This window comes from Lagenorhynchus albirostris, chromosome 9 (genome assembly GCF_949774975.1).
Source record: "Lagenorhynchus albirostris chromosome 9, mLagAlb1.1, whole genome shotgun sequence".
Classification (NCBI taxonomy): domain Eukaryota; kingdom Metazoa; phylum Chordata; class Mammalia; order Artiodactyla; family Delphinidae; genus Lagenorhynchus; species Lagenorhynchus albirostris.
Window position 1 is genome coordinate 6,168,736 of NC_083103.1, and position 27,286 is coordinate 6,196,021.

At 52.1% G+C, this 27,286-nt stretch overlaps 2 protein-coding genes across 13 annotated transcripts in view; both read right to left on the minus strand.

Annotated features, from left to right (window-relative positions):
- DPP3 (dipeptidyl peptidase 3) overlaps positions 1–17,424 on the minus strand; it is a 37,731-nt gene extending 20,307 nt beyond the window's left edge. Inside the window, exons 1-8 of one of the 8 annotated variants that reach the window (XR_009542303.1) lie at positions 17,077–17,424; positions 15,019–15,118; positions 14,380–14,945; positions 12,914–13,191; positions 3,923–4,012; positions 3,177–3,314; positions 2,519–2,593; positions 1,804–1,897 (exon numbers count right to left, since the gene is read on the minus strand). Coding sequence is in view for 7 of the 8 variants with exons in the window: in XM_060158512.1 (XP_060014495.1) it covers positions 1,804–1,897; positions 2,519–2,593; positions 3,177–3,314; positions 3,923–4,012; positions 12,914–13,191; positions 14,380–14,542 (838 nt within the window). In the remaining variant the exon portion in view is untranslated. Of the gene's footprint in view, positions 1–1,803; positions 1,898–2,518; positions 2,594–3,176; positions 3,315–3,922; positions 4,013–12,913; positions 13,193–14,374; positions 14,955–15,018; positions 15,119–17,076 lie in introns of those variants that run through there. The other 7 variants (XM_060158512.1, XM_060158514.1, XM_060158515.1 and 4 more) reach the window with 7 other exon arrangements.
- Positions 17,425–18,030: 606 nt separating this feature from the next.
- On the minus strand, positions 18,031–26,948 carry PELI3 (pellino E3 ubiquitin protein ligase family member 3). Of its 5 annotated transcripts, none has more exons than XM_060158528.1 (8): positions 26,789–26,948; positions 25,488–25,640; positions 24,876–24,947; positions 22,639–22,768; positions 21,942–22,043; positions 20,950–21,144; positions 20,445–20,633; positions 18,031–19,039 (listed from the first exon to the last, which is right to left on the minus strand). In XM_060158528.1, the coding sequence occupies exons 2-8, from the start codon at positions 25,637–25,639 to the stop codon at positions 18,470–18,472; spliced, it is 1,410 nt and encodes a 469-aa protein (XP_060014511.1). In that variant the 5' UTR covers position 25,640; positions 26,789–26,948; the 3' UTR covers positions 18,031–18,469. The 5 variants fall into 5 exon arrangements, with proteins under 5 accessions (XP_060014511.1, XP_060014515.1, XP_060014512.1 ...); XM_060158532.1 differs by lacking the exon at positions 26,789–26,948 and adding an exon at positions 23,349–24,016 and having other exon boundaries at positions 25,488–25,534; XM_060158529.1 differs by lacking the exon at positions 24,876–24,947.
- Between the last annotated feature and the right edge of the window lie 338 nt (positions 26,949–27,286).

The following is a 27,286-nucleotide window of genomic DNA, read 5'->3' on the forward strand; positions in this document are numbered from 1 at the left end:
GTTCCCGACCTGTCCTCCTTTGCTTGGTATCTGAGGATCAACGAAGGGAGAGCTGCTGGGAAGGCACCGGTGAATGAAACACAGAGTTCCTCCTCTCAAGGAGCTTGAAGTCAACAGAAAAATAACTGGGAAATTACTGGGCGTGCTGATGAGCAAAGAGGCTGTGGGAAGACAGGGACAGGTCCAGGGAAGGTGAGGTCCAAGCCTGGCCTACAGGACGATTAGGGTTCATCAGTGGAACACCTAGAGGGGAGGGAGGACATTCCAAGCGGCAATGGGGAACAGACCGTGCAAAGGCCTGGAGGGGGTAGGTGAGAACATGGGGTTTTCAGGGAATTGGAAGCTGCTGAGCGTGGCTGCAGCCGAAGTCTAAGTGGGAGGCTAGGGCTGGGAGGTGGGAGGTGGGTGTGGAAGGGAGGACGGGGTTACAAAGGTCCTCACAGGGGCCTGGATGCTTCTCTTAATGCTGCATCTGTATCCCCCTCACCTGGTAACAGACGCCAGTTTTCTTTTGAGAACCACCCCCTCACAACCACCCCGAGTCCAGGTGGTGGGTCCACCTGGCTGTGAGTCCACCTGGCTGTGAGGTAGGCTTGGGACCAGGGGCCCTTAGCCACAAGGACCCAAAACAGAGAAACCTGAGCCACTCCCAGACGTTAAGACACTACTTCAGGGAGAAGAGGGCTCTCTTTGCTGCAATGGCCCAGCTGGTGGCTATCAGGCTGTGTGTTTTGGTTGACAGCCCCAGCCGAGGCCCCAGCCAACAGCTAACATCTACCACTGGACATGTAGATGGGAGCAGCCTGCTGTGGGTGAAGTCAAAGAGAGCTGAGCCAAGAGACAGAGAGAGAAATTTCTGAGAATACTGTCTGAGCAGCTGGATCCAGCTGTGCCTGAAGCTACTGTATCCTGGGCTTCTTAATTACTCAGGCCTACGAAGTCCCCTTTGCTGTAGGCAAATTTGAAATAGGTTTCCTCACTTATAACCAAGAAATTCCAAATGATGGAGCCCTTAGAAGTGCATCTGGGCTTTGCCTTGAAGGTACTTGGGGAGATATTTAGGAAGTGGATTTTAGTAAGTTCACCACCCCCACCTTGCTGTATTGTCCCCAACCTCCAAGACACACGTGGTCACCTTTTTTTTTTTTTTGCTGTACGCGGCCTCTCACTGCCGTGACCTCTCCTGTTGTGGAGCACAGGCTCCAGACGCGCAGGCTCAGCAGCCATGGCTCACGGGCCCAGCCGCTCTGCGGCATGTGGGACCCTCCCGGACCGGGGCACGAACCCGCGTCCCCCGCATCGACAGGCGGACTCTCTGCGCCACCAGGGAAGCCCAGGTGGTCACCTTTTCCATTAAGCCTTCACTGATGTGCAGTTTGGATTTCTCCTCTAGGCTGTCATGGGACATATGGTCCAGCCTCTACTTCCATTGTTTACATGGATTGGTATCTTCTGCGCCACTGCCTGGAGGATGAGGACCATGGCCAACACGTGGCCCCTGTCAGAGGCTTGCAGCAGTGATGTTCGCCAGGTGGAACAAAGGCCCTTCCCCTGCCCTTGAGCCTCCTCTTAGGTTTACATCACCACCAGCAGCACCGGGGCTGGGGACGCTCACCTCACAGGAACACCATTTGCTGAGCACTAGGGCTTGCACCTAGCAAGCCTTCGATCAACGTGTGCCGTAACTATTACAACTGTGGTTACTGCCTGCAGCTACCATAGTCGGCTAACCCTGTCCTGGGTTCTGGCCCCCTCCACGCTGGTCCAGGAACACAGGAAGGAGGAGAAGGGGCGTGAGCTCACCTGTGCTCAGCACAGAAGCCAACCGCACCTCGTAGCAGGGCTTCCCATCCTGGCCGACCTCCTTGAAGAGCCGTGTGTTGTAGGCACTGAGGTTCTGGAAAAGACCAGGGCAGGGGTTTGGGGGAGAGTAAGTCCAGAGCGGGCTGTGGGGTGGGGGGAGGGAAAGTGGGTCACACCAGAGAGAGAAGATACACAGGTAAAGCAGTCCGGGGCCTCCGGTGGACGTGCCTGAGTTGTCTGCGAGGGGAGAGAGCAGGGGCAGGCCAGGGCAGACTCTCGCTCTGCTCAGTACACTGAGTGCTAACTTTTACTAAGCGCTGTGCAAGACACTTCGTGACCTCAGCTAACCCGGGGTACAGGAGGCAGGTCCCATTCCACAGATAAGGAAATGTCGCTGTGCGGCTGAGCTGGGAGGTGAAAGTGACACATGGATGCCCCAGCCCAATCCAAGCAGCTCTGATGTCCTGTGTCCTCCTGCCCTGAGGCTGTCACAAGGCCCTTCAGCCCAGGGTGGGGCAGGGGCAGCTCCATCAGGGCACACACGGGGACATCTTCATTCACGCCAGGCTGACCCTTAGACGAGGATTCCCAAGTCTTCTCCACCTCAAGGACCCAAGATGCCCATGCCTCTGGGCCCAAGCTGAGACACAGGAGTGGGCGCCAGTGCCGAGGGGACCCCAACAAACCACCACCCCAAGTTCCCCAACCCCCAAACCTGTGAGTCCAGAAAGTCTTGGGCTAGTTTGGCATCTTCCATGGTACAGTTCCCAGAGAAATAGGTGGTGATTCCCTGTCGGGGAAGGGGCAGATGGGAAATAGGAGTTGCTGAGTTGGGTTGGGGAAGCTGGTGAATTCCTTCCCAGCCACCCTCTCCAGCCTCTGGCTTCCTCCACTTCCTCTCAGCAGCCTCCACTGTCCCTCTCCAACTCTTTCCAGGGGGAAAAAATTACAACACAAACAACAAACAGAGGCCCAAGTCCAGCCTTCCTGAAGCTCGGTGCCAGCCTCTCGCGGGCCCGCCCCTAAGGCTTGCTGCATCCCTCACCCCACGCAGCTCCCAAGCAGCCTCCAGAGGTGGGAAGCTTTGGCCCCCTCCTTTCCCATGCCCCCTCCTCAGCTCCCTCCAGCTCTCAGCTTCTCTCCTTCCTTCCTCCTGCACATGGCATCCCAGGATGTCAGAACTGGGAGGGCATTCAGAAAGCGTTCCATCCAACCTGCTTACAAATGATGGCGCTGAGGCCTGCAGTGGAGGGCAGCTTGGCCTCAGGCGTGACGGACAGCCCGCTGCCTCCCCATCGGGTGCCCCTCCCTCCATACCAGGCGGCCCCCAAGGATGCCCTCCACTCCCCAGTGTGGCTGGGGGGGGGCCTCACCTCCTTCCCCAGCCCAAGGTGTCGAAGCCTCGATTCCAGAGAGAACATGAGCTCCCCGCAGGTCTGCCAGAGGCCCCCGACTTCCTCCGGGTGCTGCTCCGCGGCCTTACTACCCAGGATCACACGTTCCAGCTTCTCCTGCAGGGGAAGGGAGGCCCGTGGCCTGGCCACACCACCCGAACCTGCCTCCTGGAGCGCCCCCCTCCCCGCCCCCATCGACCCCCAAGCTCTTCTCCCACAGTCTAAGACCTTCTGGCTCAGAGTGCAGTTGACAGACCGGCAGCATTGACTTTGCCCGAGAAATGCAGACCCTCACGCCCCACCTGCTCAGGCCTACTGGGTCAGAAGCTGCATTTCAACAAGCTCGCCAGGCAATTCGTGCACTCAGTAGGGGCTGAGAGCCCTGGTGTAAGAGCTGCCTCTGCCCCAGATGGGCCTGAGCCCTGTGGTCCCAGAGAGGGACTCCTCATGCCCAGGCTCCTCCGCTGTCCTCAGTGGTGACAGGCAGGCTCCACCTCTGCAGCACCTAACAGCGCACAGAGCCCTTTCACAGCCTCCGCTCATTCGTCCCTCGGGTCAGCAGGGTCAGGAGGTGGCTGCAGCACCCAAGGCCGTGCAGTGTGGTAGTGACAAGGTCAAAGCTCCTCTCAGGGCCCGACTCCCACTGGGGCTCCATCTGCTGCATGCCCCGCACCCCATCCCACCGGCCCCAAACTGCCCACCTTTCCCAGCCGTCTTCAGCTCACCTTGGGCAGGTTGGGAACAAACTTGGTGTCACCAAAGGACTTGTAGTTGCCCATGTTGGAGTAGACACCTGCAGTGTAGACCAGGAACGCCTGGGGGAAAGGGGGTCAGAGGAAGCACAGCCTCCCTACCCCACGGAGGTTCCCTCCTGGGATATTAACACCCCAGAGGAAGCAGTATGGGTGAGGCTGGGAGACTGGCGGGGCAGGACCCACATCCTGGGAGGCCCCAGTCTGGCCACAACATGCTTTCACAGCCCAGTCTTCACACACTCATCGTCCAGCCAAACTGGTCTTCTCAACAGCTACCAAATACATCCAAGCCCTCATGCACCTTGTTCCCTTTACACCAGCACCCTCCCAGCCACCTGCCGCCCTCTCATGTGACCCCCGAGGCCCAGTGCAAACACCACCTCCTTCTGCAGGAAGGGCTGTCCACTGCCCTCACCTGGCAGGCAGCCAGCACCGGAAGTATCAAACGTTAGGGCTGGAGGGGCCTTGGTCAACTACTCTGTGGTTTTTGCCGGCCCCAAATCTAGTCTCCCTTCCTCTGGCAATAAGGCCTCACATCTTCCTTTTGGGATAGGGCGAAATCTCCCTTCCCCAACTCCAGGGGTGGACACAGGCCCAAGGTAGCCAGTAAGAGCCCAACCAGGACATTTCCCAGTGGCAACGAGCCTCCGGTTTATACCAAGACTCATCAGGCCTGAGTCCCCTGGAGCTCCCCTACTGGGGTGACGGAAGAAAGCAAAGCTGAGAGATGAAGACTGCATCACCATGGTATCACCGAGCCCCTGAATCTGGTCGTGCCTGAAGCCTCCCTAGCCCTGGACTTTTCAATTATGTGAGCCAGTAATTCTCTCTTTTTTTAAATAGACTTTATTCTATAGAGTAGGTTTAGGTTTCCAGCAAAACTGAGCGGCAGGCACAGAGATTACTCCAAAGTCCCCTATCCCCACACAGGCACAGCCTCCCCCATTTTAATAGCCCGCACTAGACTGGTGCATTTCTTACAACTGATGAACCTACATTGACACCTCATCACCCAAAGGTCATAGCTTACATTAGGGTTCACTCTTGGCGTTGTACATTCTATGTGTTTAGACAGATGTATAATGACATATATCTACCATTATGTATGATACATTACTCTGTATTACACACAGTAGTTTCAGTGTCCTAAAAATCCTCTGTGCCTGTCCTCCCTCCCAACGCCTGGCAACTACTGATCTTTTTACTATCTCCATAGTTTTGCCTTTTCCAAAATATCATATAGTTGGAATCATACAGTGTGTACCCTTTTCAGATTGGTTTCTTTCACCCAGTAATAGGCATTTAACTTTCTCCATGTCTTTTCATGGCTTGATAGCTCATTTCTTTTTAGCACTAGATAATGTTCCATCATCTGATGTACCACAGTTTGTTTATTGAGTCAGCTGCTGAAGAACATCTCAGTTACTTCCAAGTTTTGGCAGTTATGAATACAGCCGCTATAAAAATCGTGTGCAGGGGCTTCCCTGGTGGCACAGTGGTTGAGAGTCCACCTGCCGATGCAGGGGACACGGGTTTGTGTCCCGGTCCAGGAAGATCCTACATGTCACGGAGCGGCTGGGCCCGTGAGCCATGGCCGCTGAGCCTGCACGTCCAGAGCCTGTGCTCCACAACGGGAGAGGCCACAACAGGGAGAGGCCCGCGTACCGAAAAAAAAAAATATTGTGTGCAGGTTTTTTTGTGGACATAAGTTTCACTTCAAGTTTTCACTTTGGTAAAGACCAAGGAGCATGACTGCTGAATCGTATGGCAAGAGTACGTTTAATTTTATAAGGAAGTGCCAAACTCTCTTCCAAAGTGGTTGTACCATTTTGCATTCCCACCAGCAATGAACAAAAGTTCCTATTTTTGCACATCCTTGCCAATATTTGGTGTTGTCAGTGTTTTAGATTTTGGCTGATCTAATAAGTATATAATGGCATTTTGGTTTTTAAGTTTGCAATTCCCTAATGACATACAATGTGGAGCACCATTCCATACGATTATTTTCCATCTGCATATCTTCTTTGGTGAAATATCTGTTAAGGTCTTTGTCCATTTTTAAATCGGGTTGCTCATTTTCTTACTGTTGAGTTTTTTTTTTTTTTTTTGCGGTACGCGGGCCTCCCACTACCATGGCCCACAGGCCCAGCCGCTCCGCGGCACGTGGGATCCTCCCGGACCGGGGCACGAACCCGCATCCCCTGCATCGGCAGGCGGACTCTCAACCACTGCGCCACCAGGGAAGCCCTTACGGTTGAGTTTTAAGAGTTCTTTGTACATCTTGGATAACAGTCCTTTATTAGACATATATTTGCAAATATTTTCTCCCAGTCTGTGACCTATCTTTTCATTCTCTTGACAGTGTCTTACACAGAGCAGAAAACTTTAATTTTAATAAGTTCAGCTTATCAATTATTTCTTTCATGGATCATACTTGGTGTTGTATCTAAAAAGTCACCTGCATACCCAAGGTCATCTAGATTTTCTCCTATGTTATCTTCTGGGAGTTTTATAGTTTTGTATTTAAATTTAAGGCTGTGATTCATTTTGAGTTAATTTTTGTGAAGGATGTAAGGTCTGTGTCTAGATTCTTTTTTTTTTTTTTAACATATGGATGCCCAGTTGTTGTAGCACCATCTACTAAAAAGACTATTTTTATTTCATTGTATTGCCTTTGCTCTTTGTCAAAGATTTGTTGACTATATTTATGGGGGTCTATTTCTGGGCTCTCTATTCTACTGCACTGATCTATTAGTCTATTATTTTGCCAATAGAACACTGTCTTTTTTTAAATTAATTAATTAATTTTTATTTTTGGCTGCATTGGGCCTTTATTGCTGCACGCAGGCTTCCTCTAGTTGCGGCGAGCGGGTGCTACTCTTCATTGTGGTGCGTGGGCTTCTCACCGCAGTGGCTTCTCTTGTTGCGGAGCACGGGCTCTAGGCACATGGGCTTCAGTAGTTGTGGCACGTGGGCTCAGTAGTTGTGGCCCACAGGCTCTAGAGCACAGGCTCAGAAGTTGTGGTGCACGGGCTTAGTTGCTCCACGGCATGTGGGATCTTCCGGGACCAGGGCTTGAACCTGTGTCCCCTGCATCAACAGGCGGATTCTTAACCACTGCGCCACCAGGGAAGCCCCAGAACACTGTCTTGATTACTGTAACTTTATAGTAAGTCTTGAACTAGAGTACTATCAGTCCTCCAACTTTGTTCTTCTGCTTCATTATTGTGTTGGCTATTCTGAGTCTTTTGCCTCACCATATTAACTTTAGAATCAGTTTGCCGGTATCCACAAAACAACTTGCTGGGATTTTGACTGGGATTGCATTGAATTTATAGATCAAGTTGGGAAGGAGTGACATCTTGACAATATTGAATCTTTCTATGCACAAACATGGAATTTCTCTCCATTTATTTAGTTCTTCTTTGATATTTTTCATCAGAGTTTTGTAGTTTCCCTCATATAAGTCTTGCACACATTTTGTTGGATTTACGACTAAGTATTTCAACATTTTTGAGTGCTATTGTAAATGGAATTCTGTTTTTTTTTTTGCGGTATGCGGGCCTCTCACTGCCACGGCCTCTCCAGTTGCAGAGCACAGTCATCCAGACACGCAGGCTCAGTGGCCATGCCCTACGGGCCCAGCCGCTCCGCGGCATGTGGGATCCTCCCCGACCGGGGCACGAACCCGCGTCCCCCGTGTCGGCAGGCGGACTCCCAACCACTGCGCCACCAGGGAAGCCCTGGAATTCTGTTTTAAATTTCAAATTCTACTTGTTCATTGCTGGAATATAGGAAAGCAATTGGCTTTTGTGTATTAACTTTGCATCCTACAAACTTGCTATAATCACTTATGAGTTCTAAGAGTTTTGGGTTGATTCTTTCAGATTTTCTACATAGACAATCATGTCATCTGTGAACAAAGAGAGTATTATGTCTTCCTTCACAATCTGTGTACCTGTTATTTCTTTTTCTTGTCTTATTGCATTAGCTAGGACTTCCAGTACAATGTTGAAAAGTAGTGGTGAGAGGGGACATCCTTGCCTTATTCCTGATGTTAGTGGGAAAGTTTTTCACCACTAAATATGATGTTAGCTGTAAGATTTCTGGTTTTCTGAGTTTTTATCATGAATGGGTGTTGGATTTTGCCAAATGCTTCTTCTGCATCTCTTGATATGATCGTGTGATTTTTCTTCTCTAGCCTGTTGATGTGATGATTTACATTTATTGATTTCTGAATGTTGAACCAGATTGGCAGGATAAATCCTACTTGGTCATGGTACATGATTCTTTTTATATGTTGTTGGATTCAATTTACTAACATTTTATTGAGGATTTTTGCATCTATGCTCATGAGACATATTGGTCTGTAGTTTTCTTTTCTTTCATTGTAATTTTTGTCTGATTTTGGTTTTAGGGTAATACTGGCCTTACAGAATGAGCTAGAAATTATTCCCTCTGCTTTTCTCTTCTGAAAGAGATTGTAGAGAATTGGTATGTTTAGTACCAATTAAGTTAGTACTACTAACTTAAATGTTTAGTAGTGAACCTATATTGGCTTGATGTTTTCTGTTTTAGAAGGTTGTTTATTAATTATTGATTCTATTTCTTTAATAGATATAGGCCTATGTAGATTATCTATTTCTTCTTGTGTGAGTTTTGGCAGATTATGTCTTTCAAGGAATTGGTCCATTTCATATAGGTTATCAAATTTGTGGGCATAAAATTTTTCATAGTATTCCTTGATTATCATTTGAATGCCCATGGATCTGTAGGGATGTCCCTTCTTTCATTTCTGATATTAGCAGTTTGCGACCTCTCACTTCTTTTCTTAGTTAACCTGGCTAGAGGTTTATCAATTGCTATGATCTGAATGTTTGTGTCCCTCCAAAATCAGTATGTTGAAACTTAACGTCCAAGGCCATGGTATTAGGAGATGGGGCCTTTGGGAGGAGATTAGATCATGAGGGAATAGCCCTCCTCATTGAGATTAGTGCCCCTACAAAAGAGATCCCAGAGAGCCAGCTCAAATGATCCATCATGTGAAATCACAGTGAGAAGTCAGCAGTCTGCAACCCAGAAGAGGGCTTTCACCAGAACCCAACCATGCTGGCACCTGTCTTCCATTCTTTTTCTGCCTTCTGTGGTTTTAACTGAGCGTTTTATATGATTCCATTTTCTCTCCTTTCTTAGCATATCAGTTGTACTTCTTTTTCTAGTTTTTTCAGTGGTTGAGTTTGCAATATATATTTACAACTAATTCAAGTCCACTTCATGGGCAGTTTGAGTACCTTATAATAACAAAAGGATCCTAATTCTTGCCTCCTCTCCCTCATATCACTTCTGTCATTCATTTCACTTCTACATAAGCGTACATAAGCATATACATACATGTACACATAAGCACACATAGTTGGATATGTTGCTGCTATTATTTTGGACAAACTGTTATCTCTGAGATCAATTAAGAATAAGAAAAATAAAAGGTTTTATTTTACCTTCACTTATTCCTTCTCCAGTGCCTTTCCTTTTTTTACTGTACATCTGAGTTTCTGACCTATATCATTTTCCTTCTCTCTAAAGAACTTTTATCATTTCCTGCAAAGCAGATCTATTGGCAACACATTCCCTCAATTTTTGTTTGTCTGAGAAAGTCTTTATTTCCACTTTACTTTTGAAGGATAATTTCACAGGGTACAGAATTCTAGGTTGGTGGCTTTTTATCTCAATATTGTAAATATTTCAGCCCACTCTTCTTGCTTGCGTGATTTCTGAAAGGTCAGGTGTAATTCTTCTCTTTGTTCCTCTGTAGATAATTTTTCCTTCTGGGTTCTTTCAGGACTTTTTCTTTCTCTTTGATTTTCTGTAGTTTAAACATGATATGCCTACATGTAGGTTTTGTTTGTTTTTCTTTTTTGTTTTGCACTTACTATCCTACTTGGTGTTCTCTGAACTTCCTGGATCTGTGGTTTGGTATCTGACATCAATTTGGGGAAATTCTCAGTCATTATTATTTCAGATATTTCTTCTCTTTCTTTCTTTCTTCTTCTGGTTTTACCACTATATATATGTTACACTGCTTATAGTTGTCCCAGTTCTTAGATATCTTATTCTGTTTTCTTCAGTCTTTTTTCTCTTTGCTTTTCAGTTTCGGAGGTTTTTATTGAGATACCCTCAAGCTCAGAGATTCTTTCCTCTGCTATGTCAAGTCTACTAATAAGCCCACCAAATGTGTCCTTCACTATTAGTGTTTTTTTGATCTCTAGCACTTTTTGGATCTTTGTTGGAATTTCCATCTCTCTGCCTACATTGCCCATCTGTTCTTTTTTTTTAATTGAAGTATAGTTAATTTACAATATTGTGTTAGTTTCAAGTATACAGCAAAGTGATTCAGAGATATATATGTATATATCTATATGTATATATCTATATATGGATTTTTTGGGGTTATTTTTGGAGGTATGTGGGCCTCTCACTGCTGTGGCCTCTCCCATTGCGCAGCACAGGCTCCGGACGCGCAGGCTCAGCGGCCATGGCTCACGGGCCCAGCCACTCCGCGGCATGTGGGATCTTCCCAGACCGGGGCACGAACCGTGTCCCCTGCATCAGCAGGTGGACTCTCAACCACTGTGCCACCAGGGAAGCCCTATATATGTATTCTTGTTCAGATTCTTTTCTATTATAGGTTATTACAAGATACTGAGTATAGTTCCCTGTGCTATACAATAGGTCCTTGTTGTTTACCTATTTTATATATAGTAGTGTATATATGTTAATCCCAAACTGCCCACCTGTTCTTGCATGCTGTTTCCATTAGCACCCTTAGAATATTAGTCATAGTTGTTTTAATTCCTGGTCTGATAAGTCCAACATCCCTGCCATATCTGAGTCTGGTTCTGATACTTGCTCTGTCTCTTCAAGCTGTGTTTTTTGCCTTTAAGAATGTTTTGGAATTTTTTTCTTGATAGCCAGACATGATGTGCTAGGTAAAAGGAACTGTCATAAATAGGCCTTTATTAAGGTGATGGTAAGGTGTGGGGGCAGGGGAAGCATTCTAGAATCCCATGATTAGGTCTCAGTCCTTTAGTGTGCCTTTGCTGCTGGACTATGAACTTCACATGTGCTTCTCAGTCCCATGTTCCCACCACTCCTCTTAGGTGGGACAGATGGTCAGAGCTATGGAGCTGGGTATTTCCCTTCTTCCAGATCAGTTAGGCTCTGATAAAACCCTAGCAGGTTTGGTTCTGGTTAAACAGTTTTTCCTGAGGGCTGACTGTGTTAGGAAGAACAGAATGTTCTAGCATATTTCAAAAATGGTTACTTTTCCTCTCCTCCTGTGAGGAGCATGAGGGACTTTTTCTCTGAAATTCATTATGAGAACCAGGTCAAGCTCCTGGATGTAAAATCCCCCAAACTGTGGGCCCCCCTTATGACTGGGTCCCCTTGGAGTTTTTAACTCTTAGAATTGTCCACATTGAGCCTCCAGCAATTCATCAGTTACAGTTCAGGTTTTCCTACCCCAGCACTGGTTCTGTGAGGTTTCTGCTCATGAATTTTTGCTCTGGTAAGTTGTGATTCTCTGTACCTGCCTGTCTGTCTCTCCAATTTTGGGGGCAGCAGTTTGCCCTGTGACCTCACTTCTCTTAAGGATCTAAGAAGAGTTGTTGATTTTTCAACTTCTTCAGCTTCCTTACATGCCAGACCAGACTGGGAGTCAAGGTTTTTTTTTTTTCTTCATTTAAGCCAATTTGAGGTGGGTTTCTGTTACTTACAAACAAAAGAATCCCACTGAAAATAATGAATACTTGGGTAGCACTTTTCCATTAATAAGTACTTCCCCAGCTATTAGCTCTTTTAATGAGTAAATCAAGGCCTAGAGACGGGACGTGATTACTCACAGTTCAAAAAAACGTAGAAGAAACAGCCTGGGCCTCAGCGCAGAGATAAGCAATCCAATCCCTTTATTTTACATATAGAAAGACAAACCATATCCTCATACATTCTTGGTGAAGCTTTTTCAGATGATGATTTAACAGCACCAATCAATTGCCAATGTACAGAGCCTTTGACCCAGCAATTCTACTTCTACAAATAGATCCTACTCACACATGTGCATAAGTATGCTCATCGTGGTATTGTTTGTAAGAAGAGTAGAGAAAAACCTAAATGTCCATCAATAAAGAAAAGATTAAATTGATTATAGTGTACATTGCTGTGGAATGCTTCACAGCCAATAAAAAAGAATGAGGTGGATTTATACGTACCCCATGTAAGTTCTCCAAGACATGGTGTTCAGTGAAAAAAGCAGAACTCATAAGAATACATAGAATGTGATCTCATATGTAAAAGAGAAAATAAGGAACTAATACATGTGCATATGTACATGTACAGGTATGCAATACAGGCAGAGGACTGAAAAGGTTATATATCCCACCATCTTCAGTGGTTACCTCTGGGGAGGACACTGAGAACAAATGATCTTTTTGTTTTGTTTTGTGTCTTTCTGCATTTCTGTAATGCATTAAGAATGCATTAATGTATTCCTTGGCCAACAGACCCACAGACAGACAAAAACAAGGGGACAGGCAGAACATTCTGCCCAGGGACACACAACACGGTAGAGGAAGATATGGTCAGAACACAGAACTCCTGATTCCTACACTGGACTCATTCCTCTACCGCCTCCGAATCTCCACAGCTGTTTCCTTTACTCCACAGCCCTTGTTATAATCACAGCAGCCACCACTTATCTTGGCATCAGGTTGCTACAACCCTAAGAGGTACAGACTATCCTCACGCATATCTTGCAGATGAGAAGACTGAAGCTCCAGGAGGGGATGTCCCTGTGTTTGAAACCTTTCGTCTAATGCAAAGAGACAGAAAGTCCTTTGTACCCCTGCTTCCTGGCCCCTCACACCCAGAAGCCACTCAGGAAATGCAGGCTGGCCTGAGAGAACTGACCTGATATTCCTCTTCGGTAAGGCCCTCAGCCAGGGCATGCTGGCGCAGCTGGTCGGGGTCCTGCGCACGGAAGAGGCGGCTGAGCAAAGCATAGATGTAGGGGGCCTCAGGGGAGGTCTGCAGCAGCACGGCCAGGCCTCCATACCAGGCAGCCCGTGACAGGTGGTGGGCATAGAGGCGCTCTGTGGGTAACAGCAGGCGGAAGGCCTCGCGGCAGTCCAGGCTAGACACGCCGATGTCATTGGGGAGGATGTACTGGGTGTCCGCCATGGGCCCTGCTGAGAACCATCACCATGATCACAGCCATCATTTATCGTACGCCAACTGCACACCTGACTCTGCACTCTCACAGTCTGATTTAATCCTCTCCAAAGTCCATGAGGAAGGGAATACCACTGTACCCATGCACCAGATATGCTAACTGAGGCTCAGTGACGGTTAGGTGACTCACCCAAGGAGATTACAAAATATTCTGGTAGGCAATGTTTGGCCCATGGCCTCTCAAACTTAAAGACTGAATCCAACTACCTAGTATTACAGTTGGGGAAACATGTCCAGAGAGGCTAGAGCTTTGCCTAATAACACAAGGGAGAGGTCAGAAGCAGAGATCTGCATCTCTGGACTCCCAGCCCCAGGCCTCACTCCTCCCCTCCTCCTTCTCTGACCTCCTAGCCTCCTCCTTCAGAATCATCCTGCGGGTTCTTCAATTCTGCCCACCACTGTGCTCATAAGGACAAAGTCCCAGTTGGAAGACCCAGGTTCCAATCCTGGCTCAGCCCCAGACTCCTAATATCAAGTCAATTGTTTTACTTTTCTGCCCCTCCATTACAGCCTCTGTAAGATGAGATTGATAGTAACCCCAGCCTCACCAGGTGGGTATGCAAATTAGATGAGGTCACGAGGTCACAAGGTCACCCCAATCGAATGGAATGTACCTACAGCAGTAAATGATTTTCCCTGAACCCTTCCTCTCTCACTGATCGCAGGATCTGTCCCACCCTCATCCCTCTGCCTTTTCTTCGGTCCTCCGTCCTCCTGTCCTCTCCCTGTACTGGGCGAGGGGAGCTACCCTAGCTACAGAAATTCAGAGTTGGGAGAAAACTCATTTTACAGTTAGGGAGATTGAGGCCAAGCAACTTGCCGAAGGTCTCACTGCCCGGTTGGGATCCGGGTGTCTCCCAACCCAGTATACTCCACAAAGCCCTCTCTTACTAGGAATGAGTTTCCAACCTCCCCCGCCCCTCCCGATGCTGCTCCCCAATAGCACAATCCCCTGGGCTCTAAAAGGAGTGTTAACCCTTTGCTGCCTGGAGCATTCCTTGGCCTCGGGGCCGCGATGAATTTGGCAGGGGTACGGGATGGGGGGGGCAGAAAGAGAATGATCTTGCGCTCGGCCCAGACTCGCCCTGTCTCCCGAGGATGACACATTGTGACCCCAAAACCCGGGCGCCGCGCCCTCACCTCACCTGCAGCAGCTGCTCCGATCGCAAACTCACTTCCTGCTTCCGGCTCCCCCCCATTCATTGGGGCTCCGCGAACTCCGCCCCCACCAGCCAATTGCCGGGCCTCGGGGCCCGGACGGGCATCGCCTTCAGCCAATAGGCGCGCCGAGGCGAGCTTCTCCGGCATGCCGGCTCCCCGCCCCAGGCACCACGGCGTCGTAAGCAGAACGGCCCCTGTGGCCTTGGCCTTTTGTCGGCAGGTGGCGCCCGCGCGGGGGTCAGGAACCTCAGTGGCCGGGCCGGTGGCGGCCTAGTTCCGGCAGACGGGGCTGGCAAGGGACCCCGAGTCCAGGCGGGGCGGCGTAGCTGTCGCGGACCAGGGATTTCCCCCCCCACAGTCCTGACCTCCGCTCTCCTTTGGGGTTTCTCCCAGTCCCCCGAGCTCAGTTTTGTATGGGGGAACCTGCACCGTGGGAGTGATGTGGTCCTTCCTCGGTGGAGTCGAGGGCCAGGGGGCGGAGACTCTTCCGAGACTGCAAAACCCGTCGCGCAGGGAATCGAGGCTACAGGTGAGCGGGCTCCTGCCAGGGCTGACATGGTCCTACCGTGTGGGGGGCGCGGAGAAACGCCCCCAAGTACTTCCCTGCACCGCTACCGACTTACTGTGGGCCTGATGGGGGCTGCAGCTGAGTATCTTCGAGCCTCAGTTTCCTCAGCACAAAGGGGCGAGGGGCCTGGCAGTTCCCCGGTGCTTGCCGGGTGCCTGACGGATGAGAAAGCCGCCTGTGACCCCAAAAGGCTGCCCAGGGCAGAGCCGAGCCTTGGATGTCTGGAGAGACTCACAGGAGGATGGCCTGGGCGGGGAATGGCATGTGGAAAGGCCAAGAGCCCAGCCTGGGCGAAGTGGGGAACATGGTGAGGGTCCCAAGTCAGAGGTGGGGCAGAGCCAGGCCATCTACGGTCCAGTCAGGCCTCCCCTGCCTACTGGCTGTGTGTCCTTGAGTGGGACACTTTACCTCTCTGAGTCTTGGCTTCTTCAGCCAGAGAACCAGGCTAAAAATTGTCTTTACTCGGAGGGATGTTGTAGGCTTGAGTGAAGTGTTGACAGGGTAGTGCTGCCCCCTAGTGTTGTGCAGAGAGGGGTGGAAGAGAGGGGATACCCTTCTTGCCAGCCTTGGCCACACCTGTGTCTCAGCCCAGAGCAGCAGCTGCCCACCAGTGGCACCAGTTTCTCATTCACAAAAAGTGCCCAAGGCCCTGCTTGGCACAGTGGTGCGAACTGTTGACTCTGATGGTGATTTTCATTGTAGGGAGGAGCTCAATAAATTGGTCTGTGTCCTTAGAAAATCACTTTTCTTCCCTGTGCCTCGATTTTCATTGTCTTTAACATGCGTGTAAAGTCTTCCTTGACTTGGGAGAGGTTGAAATGTACACAGATAAAGAAGGAAGTGCCTTCCATGGACACCAGTGGGCAGCTCAGGCCAAGGAAAGATCCCAGTACTTCTGGGAAACCCCCAGCCAAGCTGCATTTTTATCTTCACAGCTAATATGAGCACTTCCTGAGGGTCTGTGCTAGCAGCTTGACATGGAGGATCCCATTTAATTCTTGCAGAAACCCTGAGATAGGATATCATTTTACCTGTTGCACATATGGGGAAATGGAGGCTGATGGATTCATTGACTTCCCTAAGGCCACCCAGGAAGTCCTCAGGTGTCCCTGAACTGGGGTCTAGCCTTCCACCACATTGTCCCCTCCACCTGTCCCAACACACACACACACACACACACACACACACACACACACACACACACACGCACAGTATCACATGCAGCAGTCTAATCCCTGGAGTCATGACCATCCCCAACCTTGGCTCTTGCCCATGGGAATGAAGGAGAAGGTGAGGAAGTAATATTAAGTACATACTATGTTACAGGTGTCCTCCATACATTCACAACCATCTGGCAACATAGGGACTGTTATTCCATTTAACAGCTAAGGAGACTGAGGCTCCAAGAGTTGGAAAGGGGGAGTTGAACCAAGACCAGGGCTGTCTGACCCCCTCCACCAACACCTCTGAGTTCTCCCTCGTGTGGCACCTGTGCCTTTTGCTTGCCTCTCCTCCTAGAGAGTCTGAGGTTCCCTGATAGAAATGGCATGGGAGTGTTCCCCCGTTTGGTTCTCAAAAGAGTGAGAAGAGAGGAACTGGAAAGAGTTGGATTCTTACTGCTCTGGCTCTCTGATCACCTCCTCTCACCACCAGCAAGTGCCCTCTCTCCTCTCAACAGTCCCCGGTCTGGTCTCTGTGGCTGCAGCCCACCGTGTGGATTAGGGCAGGTCCCTCCCCTTGGAATCTGTACTCCCTAAGGCTCTGTCTTCCACTGGGGATGACGCCCAGGTCAGGCTGGTACTCAGAGCCTCTTCTTCAGATTTTTATATTTCCAGAACCTCCATCTACCTGTCTTCCCAACTTCTTTGCCCCAGGAAAGCTCTGGGGCAATCCCAGCAGCACCCCGAGCTTGCCTTGGCTCTCAGGAAGAGGCGACACTTAGCCAAGATGAATAGGGATCCAGTTCAGACTTGGCCTCTATGGCAACCAAGGCCCACCAGACCCCAGCCCAACATTCCCAGCCCTCATTCCTCTTTTCTGCCTCCTCCACACCCACCTCATTGGTCATCAAGCATTTTCCCTGCCACACCTTTGCCCATGCTCTTCCCCTTACCTGGGTTGCCCTCCAGACCCCTCCATCCCTGTCCAAGGAAAGCAGCCCAGTGTGATGGAGGAGAGAGCAGGCTCTGAGGCTAGGCAGTCAGCTGTGGATTCGAATCTGACTTGGCCACTTTCCAGCTGTGTGACTTGGAGCATGTGTTTTAATCTCCCTGTAAACAGAAATGGTAACACCTCCCTCCCTGGGTTACTGGGAGGATTAAATAATAAAACCTCTGAGAAGCAGAGCCTGGTGCCTGGTGAGTGCTCAATGAACACAGTTATTATTACCATTAGCACAGTGCAGGGCACACAGTGGGCATTCAGTGATGGTAGCCCTTGTGTCACAGCCAACACTCTGGAACCACGAGTCCTCTCCCCGCCCCCCCGCCCCTGCTCAACTCCTGACTGTCCAGAAATGAGAATCGGAACTTTCACCCAGCATCTTCCCTGTCAGCATGGCGCCAACATCTCGTTCCAGCCACCTTTCTGCCCCCTGAAGCCCATGCTCCAGCCACTCTGAACCTCTCACTCAGTTCTCTGCATACTTACACCTGAGCCTGTGCTCGGCCTCCCTTCTGCCTTAAGTACCCCCCCACCACTTCCTGTGGATCCTTCCCGTGGGGATTCCCAGCGTCCAACGAGGCGGAGCCCTTATGCGCCTCCTCAGTGAAGCCTCTCTCACTCCTCACTTTTCTACCCTCCGGTGAGACCAGCTTCACAGCTCCTGGTGATTCTCTGATCCCAGCACACAGGAAGCCATGCTGTCCTTCAGTAATTGGTCTGTCATCCACTAGGCTGTGAACTCTACCAGGCAGGGAACCAGGTCTGACTGTCTCTGTGTCCCCAGATCCCACTTGGCAAGGAGTCCTGCCCACAGTGGGTATCCGCAGATATCGGTCCCAGCCTGCTGCCCACCCGGCACTCCCTTAGGGGCTGGAGGCGTTGCACACATGCAGGACACGAGGGATTTGTGAGGGCAGCTGAGCAGCAAGGTTTATAGAGGAACCCAGGGCAGCAGCAGGGTGATTATCTGGAACTGGGTCGGCAGGCTCAGGGCACAGCCAGCCTAAGCTGGGGGTCAGGGGCCCATGGCCCCTTCATTCCCCCAGGGGCACAGTGTAGGTGGCATGATGTGGGATGCCCCAGGAAGGGCCAGGGCGTAGGGGTGAGCCTCCCTCCATCAGCCCGGGACAGAGCTGGTGCTGAGGGCCCCATCATTCTGACCAAGGCAGGGGTCCCAGAGACCCCCCTTTGGAGCCAGAGTTAAGAGGGGAAGGGCACCATCCATCCAACCCGTCCGTCTGGTGTGGCGATGTGCCAGCAGGTAGAGTCCCACATGCAGAGCTCCCTCTGGGCTGCAGGAGGTGGGGGACCTGGGTGGGCAGGCGGGCGCGGCAGCAGGGAGCCTAGTCCAGCGGCCCCTGGAAAATGAGGCGGACACAGCCGTGCTCGCCGGTGAGCCAGGCCCCGCAAAAGGGACAAGCAGCGTGGAAAGCGTGGGTGCCATGGGGCAGTGGCGTCTGAGCCCAGTAGCGGGCAGTCTTCTCAGAGCAGACGTGGCCACAAGGTGCGAAGGCGTGGCTGGGCGGCCCGGGGTCCAGGCAGAGGCCGGCCTCCTGGCCAAGCCACAGGGGCACGTAGGGCCCCACGAGGCGGCAGAGAGGACACTCGCGCTCCTGGGGGCCCCGCTCGCGTCGGCAGCCCCAGCCGTGGTAGCCGTGGACGTGGCCACAGCGGACGTAGACCCAGGGCTGCTGCTTGTCAGGTGCCGTGCGGCCACGGGCCGGGCTGGGGAAGGCGAGGGTGCTGAGGCCCACGGGACACTGGGGCCGCGCTGCATTCGCCTCCTGCCTCTGGGCCTCCAGCTGCTTCAGCGTGGGCGCCCGCAGCAGCCCCGCCGGCGTGCGCCACAGCAGCGTAGCTCCACACAGGTCAATGAGGGAGCCGTCCTGCAGCACGTTGGACTCGTTTTCCACCTGCAAGGGCAGCAGAAGAGCATTATTGCCCAAGAGGCTCCTGAACCCCCTGCCACTGGGCCGCCGTGACCCCAGTCAAGCCACCCATCCATCCCACTGAACCTCCCTAGAGAGAGCACTCTGGACCCGTGGGGCTGGCTGGGGCAGAGGAGGGGGTTGGACTGGGGCAGAGGAGGGGGGAGGGTGGGGGCAGAGCAGCAGAAAAGACTGAGAAGCCACGTGGGAGGGGAGGCAAGTGGTCCCAGGCAGGCACTGTCCGAAAAAACAGCAACAACAAAAAACACCCAGGCAGGCACCATTCCTTACACTCAGTGGAACGTGGGCCTTGGTCACCTCATCTGTCAAATCAGAAGGCCTGGAGCAAAATGGGAGTTTTCTAAAACATTTTCCCAGGCTCTCCCCTAATGGCAGAGGCCAGAAACTCCTCTGTCCAAAACGCTGGGACTTAGCCCAAAGCAGGGGTCCTAAGGGTTGAGGTTAAAAGCAAGGACTCTAGCACTAGATCGTCGGGGTGTGAATGCTGGCCTCAGCATTGACTAACTCTGTGTCCCTGGTCAAGTAACTTATCCTCTCTGTGTCTTAATTTCCTTATCCTCAAGATGGATTTTACTTCCCTGTATAGCAAGTGGTTTTCATGAATCAATGTAAACACTTGGAACGGTGCCCAGAACATAGTAGGTGCTCAATAAGTGTGTCCTAGTGAAACGTTCAAAAGCATAATTTTAAAAAGTAATGTTTCCCCAGATCTCCCAATAGAATTGATGCTCTGGAAAGATAAGCCATGCTTTTCCTCGAGGTTTGGCATCTCCTTGCCCGAGGTGCTCATACCTAGGAAAAGCTCTGCATGGCCCATTTGAGGATCTTCGCCACATGACGTTGGGCAAAGCCCCTATGTCTCTCTAGGACTCTCCCAGCCCCTAACATTAGTTCTCTGGTCTGTACCACATGGAGCGTTCACTGTCACCTGTGTCAGAACTACTCCAAGGCCCTTTCCTGCTGGGAGAGAATAAAGCTAAACCCGTGTGAACGCGACAGACATGTTACAAACTGCCAACATTTCAGGCTACAAACTGCTCACACACAGGCCAAGTGTCACCCTCATAGGAGGGTGTGAATTTTTCAGCTGCTGACATCCTCAAAGCCACTTGGTACTGCATGGTGTGTTTGTGTGGGTGCCACTTCACATCACCCCAGGGACCTCCGGCAGTATGTGGGCTACACTTGGAGATGTTGGTCTGTTCCCCTCTGTGGTGCAAGTGGCACATGCCCCCAGATGGACCCTGTTGGGGATCCCTTGTGCAGCAGGACTGGAGATCATCTGTCCTGGCTTGGGAAGGGGGAAGGGGAGATTGGGAGGACCCAGGAAGGATGAGGGGGTGGGGAGGAGGGTGGACAGGCCACCTACCAGCTTCCCCCGCTGCTGTGCCGAGCGGCTGTCCCTCAGAGTATATACATTCCCACAGACCGAGATCTCCCGCCAGACACCCGGGGCCGAGTCCTCAGAGAAGCCGCCTGCTGGGTGCATCACCAGGACCCCGTTGGTGGTTAAGCCGTCCATCAGGCCGTCAGGGGTCCGCCATTTGGCTGCCCGCTCCTGGGACCACACGTGGGATCAGATCACATCCCCGAGTGGCCCCCAGCAGGCTGCGAGCCAGGAGTGCTGCCCCTCTACCCTCGAGCTCAGAGGTGGCCCGGAGAGGACTAGAATTGGCGCTGCGTGACCTTGGGCGTCACCTGACCTCTCTGAGCCTCGCTTTGCTCATTTGTTAAGTGGGGTTGCTAATCCCCGCATAGGTCATGGTTATGATTAATGCAGGCTGGTCCATCACCCAGGATGCTGCCCCTCCCCAGCCTACCCCTCGGCTCACTCTCAGATGTAGTGCTGGTCCCTGCCCGGGGGGCTCACTCACTCCAAGGAAGATGTTGCTGGAGGCATCGAAGCCAGCGGCATAGATGCGGGCGGTATAGGGCGGCCGGCGGTCACAGAGGATGCGGCAGGCATAGCGGGAGATGGTGCTCTGGGCAGAGGGGCCCTCGGCAGCCCCTCCTCCAGGGGACGTGTCTGTTACCACAAAGTCGATCATGTTCTCCGTGGAGCGGCCAATCTGTGAGGGAGGGGAGGGCAGGCACAGGAATGCTGTGTGCACAGGTCAGTCCTGCGGGCTTCCCATCCCAGGGTTCCCAGCAGCTGCTCTGTGTGCAGGGTCACCAAACAAGGAGGGGGCAGCACCATCCCAGCTCCCTGGGGGTCTCCACATCCAATCACTGGTGTCTGTATTTCTCCTTCTCTGTCTCCCCCCGAGTTCCTGGAAGCACCCCACTCAATTAAAAACTAGCTGATTTACGGATAGAACAGTGAAAGGGTAACTGACACCCATAGTCTGGGAATGTTCAAATGTTAGTAGAAAATAGTGAATTTTTGGTAAATATTTACTATATATCATGTTAAGCATTTCGTGTGCAATATCTCAGTTAATCTTCCCAATGATGCCCTGGGGTGGGACTATAATGGGCCCCACTTTATAGATGAGGAAACCAAGGCCCAGAGAGGTTAAGCGACTCTTGCCCAAAGTCATCCAGCGACTAACTGACGGAGCTGGGAGCAGAAGCCAGGCAGTGCGACTCTCACAACACACTCTGAACTCCTAAACTGTATGCCTCCCGCAGGTGGGAGTCCAGGCTTGGGTCTGAATCTTGATCCAGCCACTGACTTCCTGTGTGACTGGGAAGTCAACAACCCTCACTGGGGTGTCCTGCTTCCTCATCTGAAGAGTGATCCACTGCACTGAGGACACAAAGTACCTGCCCCGTGGCCACGAGCCACCCCCTGGAACACCTGCAGAGCTGAGTGTCCAGGCCTGGTGGTCCAGTGGCCAAAGCTTGTGGAGGCATCCGAGCATACCTGGAACATGTCTGTGTCACTGTCATGTGTGTACTCGACTATGACTGAGTGGCTCCGGGACAGTGTGTACGAGATGCTGTGCTGGCCACGGTTGCTCAGTGCCTGGTGACAGAAAGGAGAAGTCACTTTCCCGGGCATGTGGCCAGGAGAAGGGTGAGCCTCTAAGCCAGAAGCTGGAGCCCAAGGCCCAGTGGCCACTCCTAGGGAAGGGGCGGCTCCACCCTTTGCAGAGGGTGTATTGTGCAGTTGACACTTTACACAGGTTACCTTGTTTGATCCCTAAAGCCACCCGAAGGAGGCATGGTTATCATTCCCGATTTACAGTTGAGGGAACTGCAGCTCCAAGAGGAGAAGAAACTGGCCTAAGGTCTAACAGCTGGAAACAGCAGAGCCCGAATTCTAACCCAAACCCTCTGCAGCCAAAGGCCTTTCCTTTGTCATTGCTGTGTGACTGTCACATCCCCTCTCTGAGCCTTGGCCGCCTCTAAAATGATGCTGACCACTTCCATCCAACGGATGGGGTCTGGTGGTTAAGGAAACACTGTGCAGACTGTAACACATGGCAAGGGATCTCCCACCAGCACCATTTCTCTGGGGCAGTGAGTGAAGACACAGTGGGCTCCCCTGCTCCAGCGGGGCTGTGGGCAGGTAGGACTGGGAAGACCAGCACCCAGGACTGCTAGGACAAGCTGCTTGCCTTGGACACAAGCGGTGTGGAGATGTGGTGCATGACGTCCGGCTTCACTCCATTGGCGTGTGGCCGGCGGTTCAGTGCCAGGCGGCTTCGGCGGCGGCCCTTGTCCCCACTTGCCAGACACCCATTGTAGCTGTGGATGTGAGGGATAAGAAGAAAGGGTTGCAGGGAGAGAGAGAGAAAGTGAGCCCCTGAGAGACTAGGAGGAACTGCCAACTTCTGGGCAGATCCTACCTTAATAAACAAGCCCTAGAACCACCCACAACTAGAAGACCCTACTCTATCCAGTTGGTGCCTTCGGGGAGTGGGGTGGGGGTCAGAATATCCTCAAAAGGCCTTGCATCCAATTAACCAGTGTTTTCTGGATTCCTGAACCATGCCTGGCCGGGTGCCAGGTGCTGGCATGGTATAGTGACACACCACAGTCAGTTCTGTGCCCTAAGTTTTTCAAGGAACCTGGGTGCCACCTGCCATGACCCAGGCACAAGCCAAGTGTGCCCCAGGCCCAGAGACAGGAGAAGGGAATTCTGGCCCCAGGATCAGGTTTCTAAGAGAGGGGACACCCCTACTGGGCCTTGAAGAACTAGAAAGGATTCACCTTTAGCAAACTGTCATTAATTATATCACAAGTACTACCGGAAACCAGAATGAAAGAAAAAAAACAGACCCACAATGCCACTATCTCCATATCGCCACACACATCAAATTTCTACCTTCCTTTCCAGCTCTCGTCCGGAGGGAATGATTGTGGAAGGCAAAGATGGAGTGAGTCATAACCTTGATCGCTGCCATGTACCGGAGCCTCCCGTGTTCTTGGTGCTTCGCATTATTAATTACCTAATGGAACGTGTGCAACGTCCTGCCAGGCAAGTATCTTTCTTCTCATTTTACGAATGAGGAAAATTGAGGCTCAGGGAGATAAAATGACTTGCCTGAGGTCCCAGGCTAGTCAGTGGGAAAAGTCTAGATGTGAACTCGGGTCTGTCTGACTCCAGCCTCTTCTGCAGAAGACTTTCTGTAGGAGGGCTCACCCTGAGCAAAGGCCTTGAGGCTGGAAGGGTTTGGTGAGATCACAGAGTGATGATTTGGGTGGTAAAGTGCAGCAGGGGAAAATGAACTTGGTGGGAGGGCCCTGAACACCAGGCTGAGGATTCCGGACTTTATTCCATAAGCAGTGGGGAGCCATGGAAGGTTTGGCGGCAGGAAGTGAAAAGGATGAATAGCTGGCAAATACAGCTGAGGACCACTTGAATCAGAATCTTCCCCGGCCTCACACATGGAGATTCTGATTCTGTAGGTTTGGGATGGGCCTGTCAATGGGTATTTTCCAATGTGCTCACCAGGTGGCTCTGATGTCCAGCCAGTGTGGGGCTTCACTGCCCTGCAGAGAACAAATGGCAGTCAAGATGGCCTGTCCCCTTAGGTCTGAGCTCTCCCTCATCAGTGGCCTCACCCTCAGCTGCAATGCCAGCTCTTCCTTTGGGACATCGAGCAGCTGCTTTTTTTTTTTTTTTTTTTTTTGAAAGTGTGGAGTCCTAACCACTGGGCCACCAGGGAATTCTGAAGCAGCTGCTTTTCTAATGCAAGCACCCTGAGAGGGGCATCACTTTTGCCCTTGTAAGCTCTTCCCACATATGGGGGGTGGGACAGTTCAGGACACAGGCTGGGGGCTCAGACTGGCCTGGCTTAAATCCTGGCTTTCCCGCTTATCATATGACCTCTGTAAAATGGGGTTAATTTATCAGGACCTACCTCACAGGTTCATTGTGAGAACTAAAGGAGATAAAGCATTTAAAAATGCTTGGCACAGAGTTTGGCATATATATAGCAAGCCCTTGGTAAGTGTTAGCTATTATTATTATTATTACTGAAAAAAAAAGTACATGGCATGTACATGTCAACAAACAGTAGCCATTATTATTTCTAAATAATCATCACAATGATAACATAGCTTATCATATACTTTCTTCGGGGTAGAGAGAGAGGCCAAAAGGAGGTACAGACAGGGGAGGAAGGAGAGGAATTTTTGCCTGGGGCAAGAGCTAGGTGGGTGGTGCAGAGATCCTGGTCAGGTGAAGACCAGGAAGGGATGAGCTCTACTCAGCCACCAACTCATGTCTCTTCCTCTCTCCTGGCCTCAGTTTCCTCATCTGTAGCATGAGGGTCAGCTGTAGCTTAGCAAAAGTTCACTAGACCTAGAGTAAAAAGCCCTGGGTCCAAATCCCAGCCCTGCCACTTACCAGCTGTGTGCCCTTGGGCCAGTCACTTCCCCTCTCTGAGCCTCGGTTTCCTCACCTCCTTCCTCACAGCATCTTTGTGAAGATTGAAATGAAATAATGTCCATGAAAGGGCTCGGCACAGGCCTGCCTCCCAGAACACTTGGTGTGTGCCAGGCACTGTCCTACGTGCTTTACAGAAATCACCTCATTCATTCCTTCTAACAACCCTCTGAGGTATTATTATTAGCATCCCTATTGGGAAATGGGAAAACAGAGGCACAGGGAAGTTAAGCAACTTGCAAGGCAGGATTTGAACTAAGCAGTTTTGCTGGAGAACCAGAGTTCTTCACCTCAGACTACACACACTAGGTGCTTTATGAAAGGCAGCTGGTGTTACTTTCTTCTGCTCAGAAACGTGGGTGGGCAGTTAGAGTTGTCTCAGTAATTTATGAACAATGGGAAGATAAAATAATAATTATGAATTGAGGTGGGCTTGGTCAACTTTGTCTCTCAGCTAGGAAGGTGAGGAGGGACAAACAGCAGAAGGCCCTAAGTGGGGAGAGCCGGGGCCCTTGGTCTGGCTGTCCTGTGGGGTGCCTGGTGCCCCGCCCCACCTGAACCAGGGAGGCTCACCCCAGAACGATGAGTTCACCATACTTGATGGGCTCCTCCCCTGGCTGTGCATCTTCACTGGGAGAAGAGAGGACACAAGAGCCCTGGTTCTCTGGGTGCTGGAGGTCTGAGGTTCGGGGGGAGCCCACTTCAGGGTTTCCTTCCAACACCATTCTGGGCAGAGTGGGAGAGGAGAAAAAGAGCTTTGCAGCCTCCCACCCCAGCCCCCTCAATGCCAGCTCCAGCCTGCTGCAGGCCACCTAGGCTAACAACAGAGTGACCTTTCACCCACTCTGTTGCTATGGCAACCACTTCACTTCTGCCTCCCCTAAACTGACAGGGTTGCTGGGATACCAGGGAAGGGAGATGGATGGGATGGAACCAAGAGGGTAGGGCTGCACAGAGGGTCAGAATATTTGGCAGGGGCAGAGGGATGGACCAACTTGGGGTGGCCAGAAGCTTCTTTTTGGCCAGGACCTCAGTCTGGGATGTGCTTGGAAGAAAGTCACCCCAGGAGTTGGGGGCCCTTACTGCTCATCCTTCACTCAGTTCCTGGGATTGGCTCTGAGCCCCAGGACCTCTGAGTAACACTTCTGTCAGGTTTTTGGAATCTACCTGTCCATCTTAATCTTTCTGCCCCTTTGCCGGTCTAGGCCTCTGTCTGTCTGTCTGTTTTCTCAGTGACTCTCTGTCCCCGCCGCTGTCCTCTTCGCCATCTCTCTACCCACGCTCCTCCCCATCTCCGCCTGTCTGGCCACCTCTACCTCCCCATCCATCTGCCCCAGTCTCCCCATCTTGTCCTCGCCCTGCGGGCAGGCCTCTGGACCCCTCCCCGGTGCACCCCCCTCCTCCCTCAGGTGTCAGTCTGCAGTCCCCGGGCCGCCCGGGTCTCTGGAGGCCTGTGGGGGCGGCGCTCCCCCCTCCCGCTCGGGCTGCAGCAGAGCCGGTCCCCGCAGGAAGCCTGTTTGGAAAATATCCCAGCGCAGGAGGGACTGCGCCGGGGCAGGCCGGCGCCCCGCGCCCGGGGCAGGCACAATGACAGCCCAGCACATACGCAGATACACACCCGGCGGCCCCTCCACACAAATACGCGCGCTCACACCTCACACACACAGTCCAGCACAACCCGAGCCCCGCGGACAGTGCCCGGACGGGCGCAGAGTCCACCCTCGACCCGCCACAGCAGGCGCGATCGCGCAAAGAGCCACAGGCGCCCGCCCTCAGACCAAGTACCCCTGCCACCCAGACACTCAAACACGCCCCCAGCGTCCGCTGGGGCCCGCCCGGCGAAGCCCCCGCCCCCTCCGCCCCGGCGGCCTCACCTGGCCGAGCTCCGGCCTCCGCTCGGCGCCTCTCCCTCCGCGCCTCGCTCCTGCTCGGCCCTGGGGCTGCCGCGGCGGGATGGGCCCGGCCCGCGGCGGCTCCGCGCTGCCTCGTCACGGAGACACCCGGAGCCGGGGGAGGGGTACGGGCGCCAACAGCCACGCTCCGCCCCCTGTCCTTATGCCCCGCCCCGTGTAAGCCCCGCCCCACTCAAGACTCCGCCCCTTGCGGCGAAGCTCTTCCCCAGTCGGCGGAGCCCCGCCCTTTCGCAGGAAACCACGCCCCTTATAAGGCCCCGCCTTCGGGCCCTTGGAAGCCCCGCCCACCACTCTATTTTAGGAACTCCCCCGCCCAACTTCGCCAGCTCTGGGACTCTTAGGTAGTCTACGAGACCCCTCCCCCAGTTCGGGCTCCCCTGACCCCTCATTTCTGGGGACTCCCGAGTTCTCCTTGAGACCCTGGCACCCCCTCCCCCACCGCGGTCTAGGACCTTCCCA

What these genes read in the sequence shown, in the direction of transcription:
- PELI3 (XM_060158528.1), bottom strand. Translation starts at nt 25,639, where the DNA reads ATGGTGTTGGAAGGAAACCCTGAAGTGGGCTCCCCCCGAACCTCAGAC. An exon ending in GGCCCAAGGGCACACAGCTG is followed by an intron (nt 22,769 to 24,875) that starts GTAAGTGGCAGG and finishes TCACATCCACAG; the next exon opens with CTACAATGGGTGTCTGGCAA. An exon ending in GTGACACAGACATGTTCCAG is followed by an intron (nt 21,145 to 21,941) that starts GTATGCTCGGAT and finishes CCTCCCTCACAG; the next exon opens with ATTGGCCGCTCCACGGAGAA.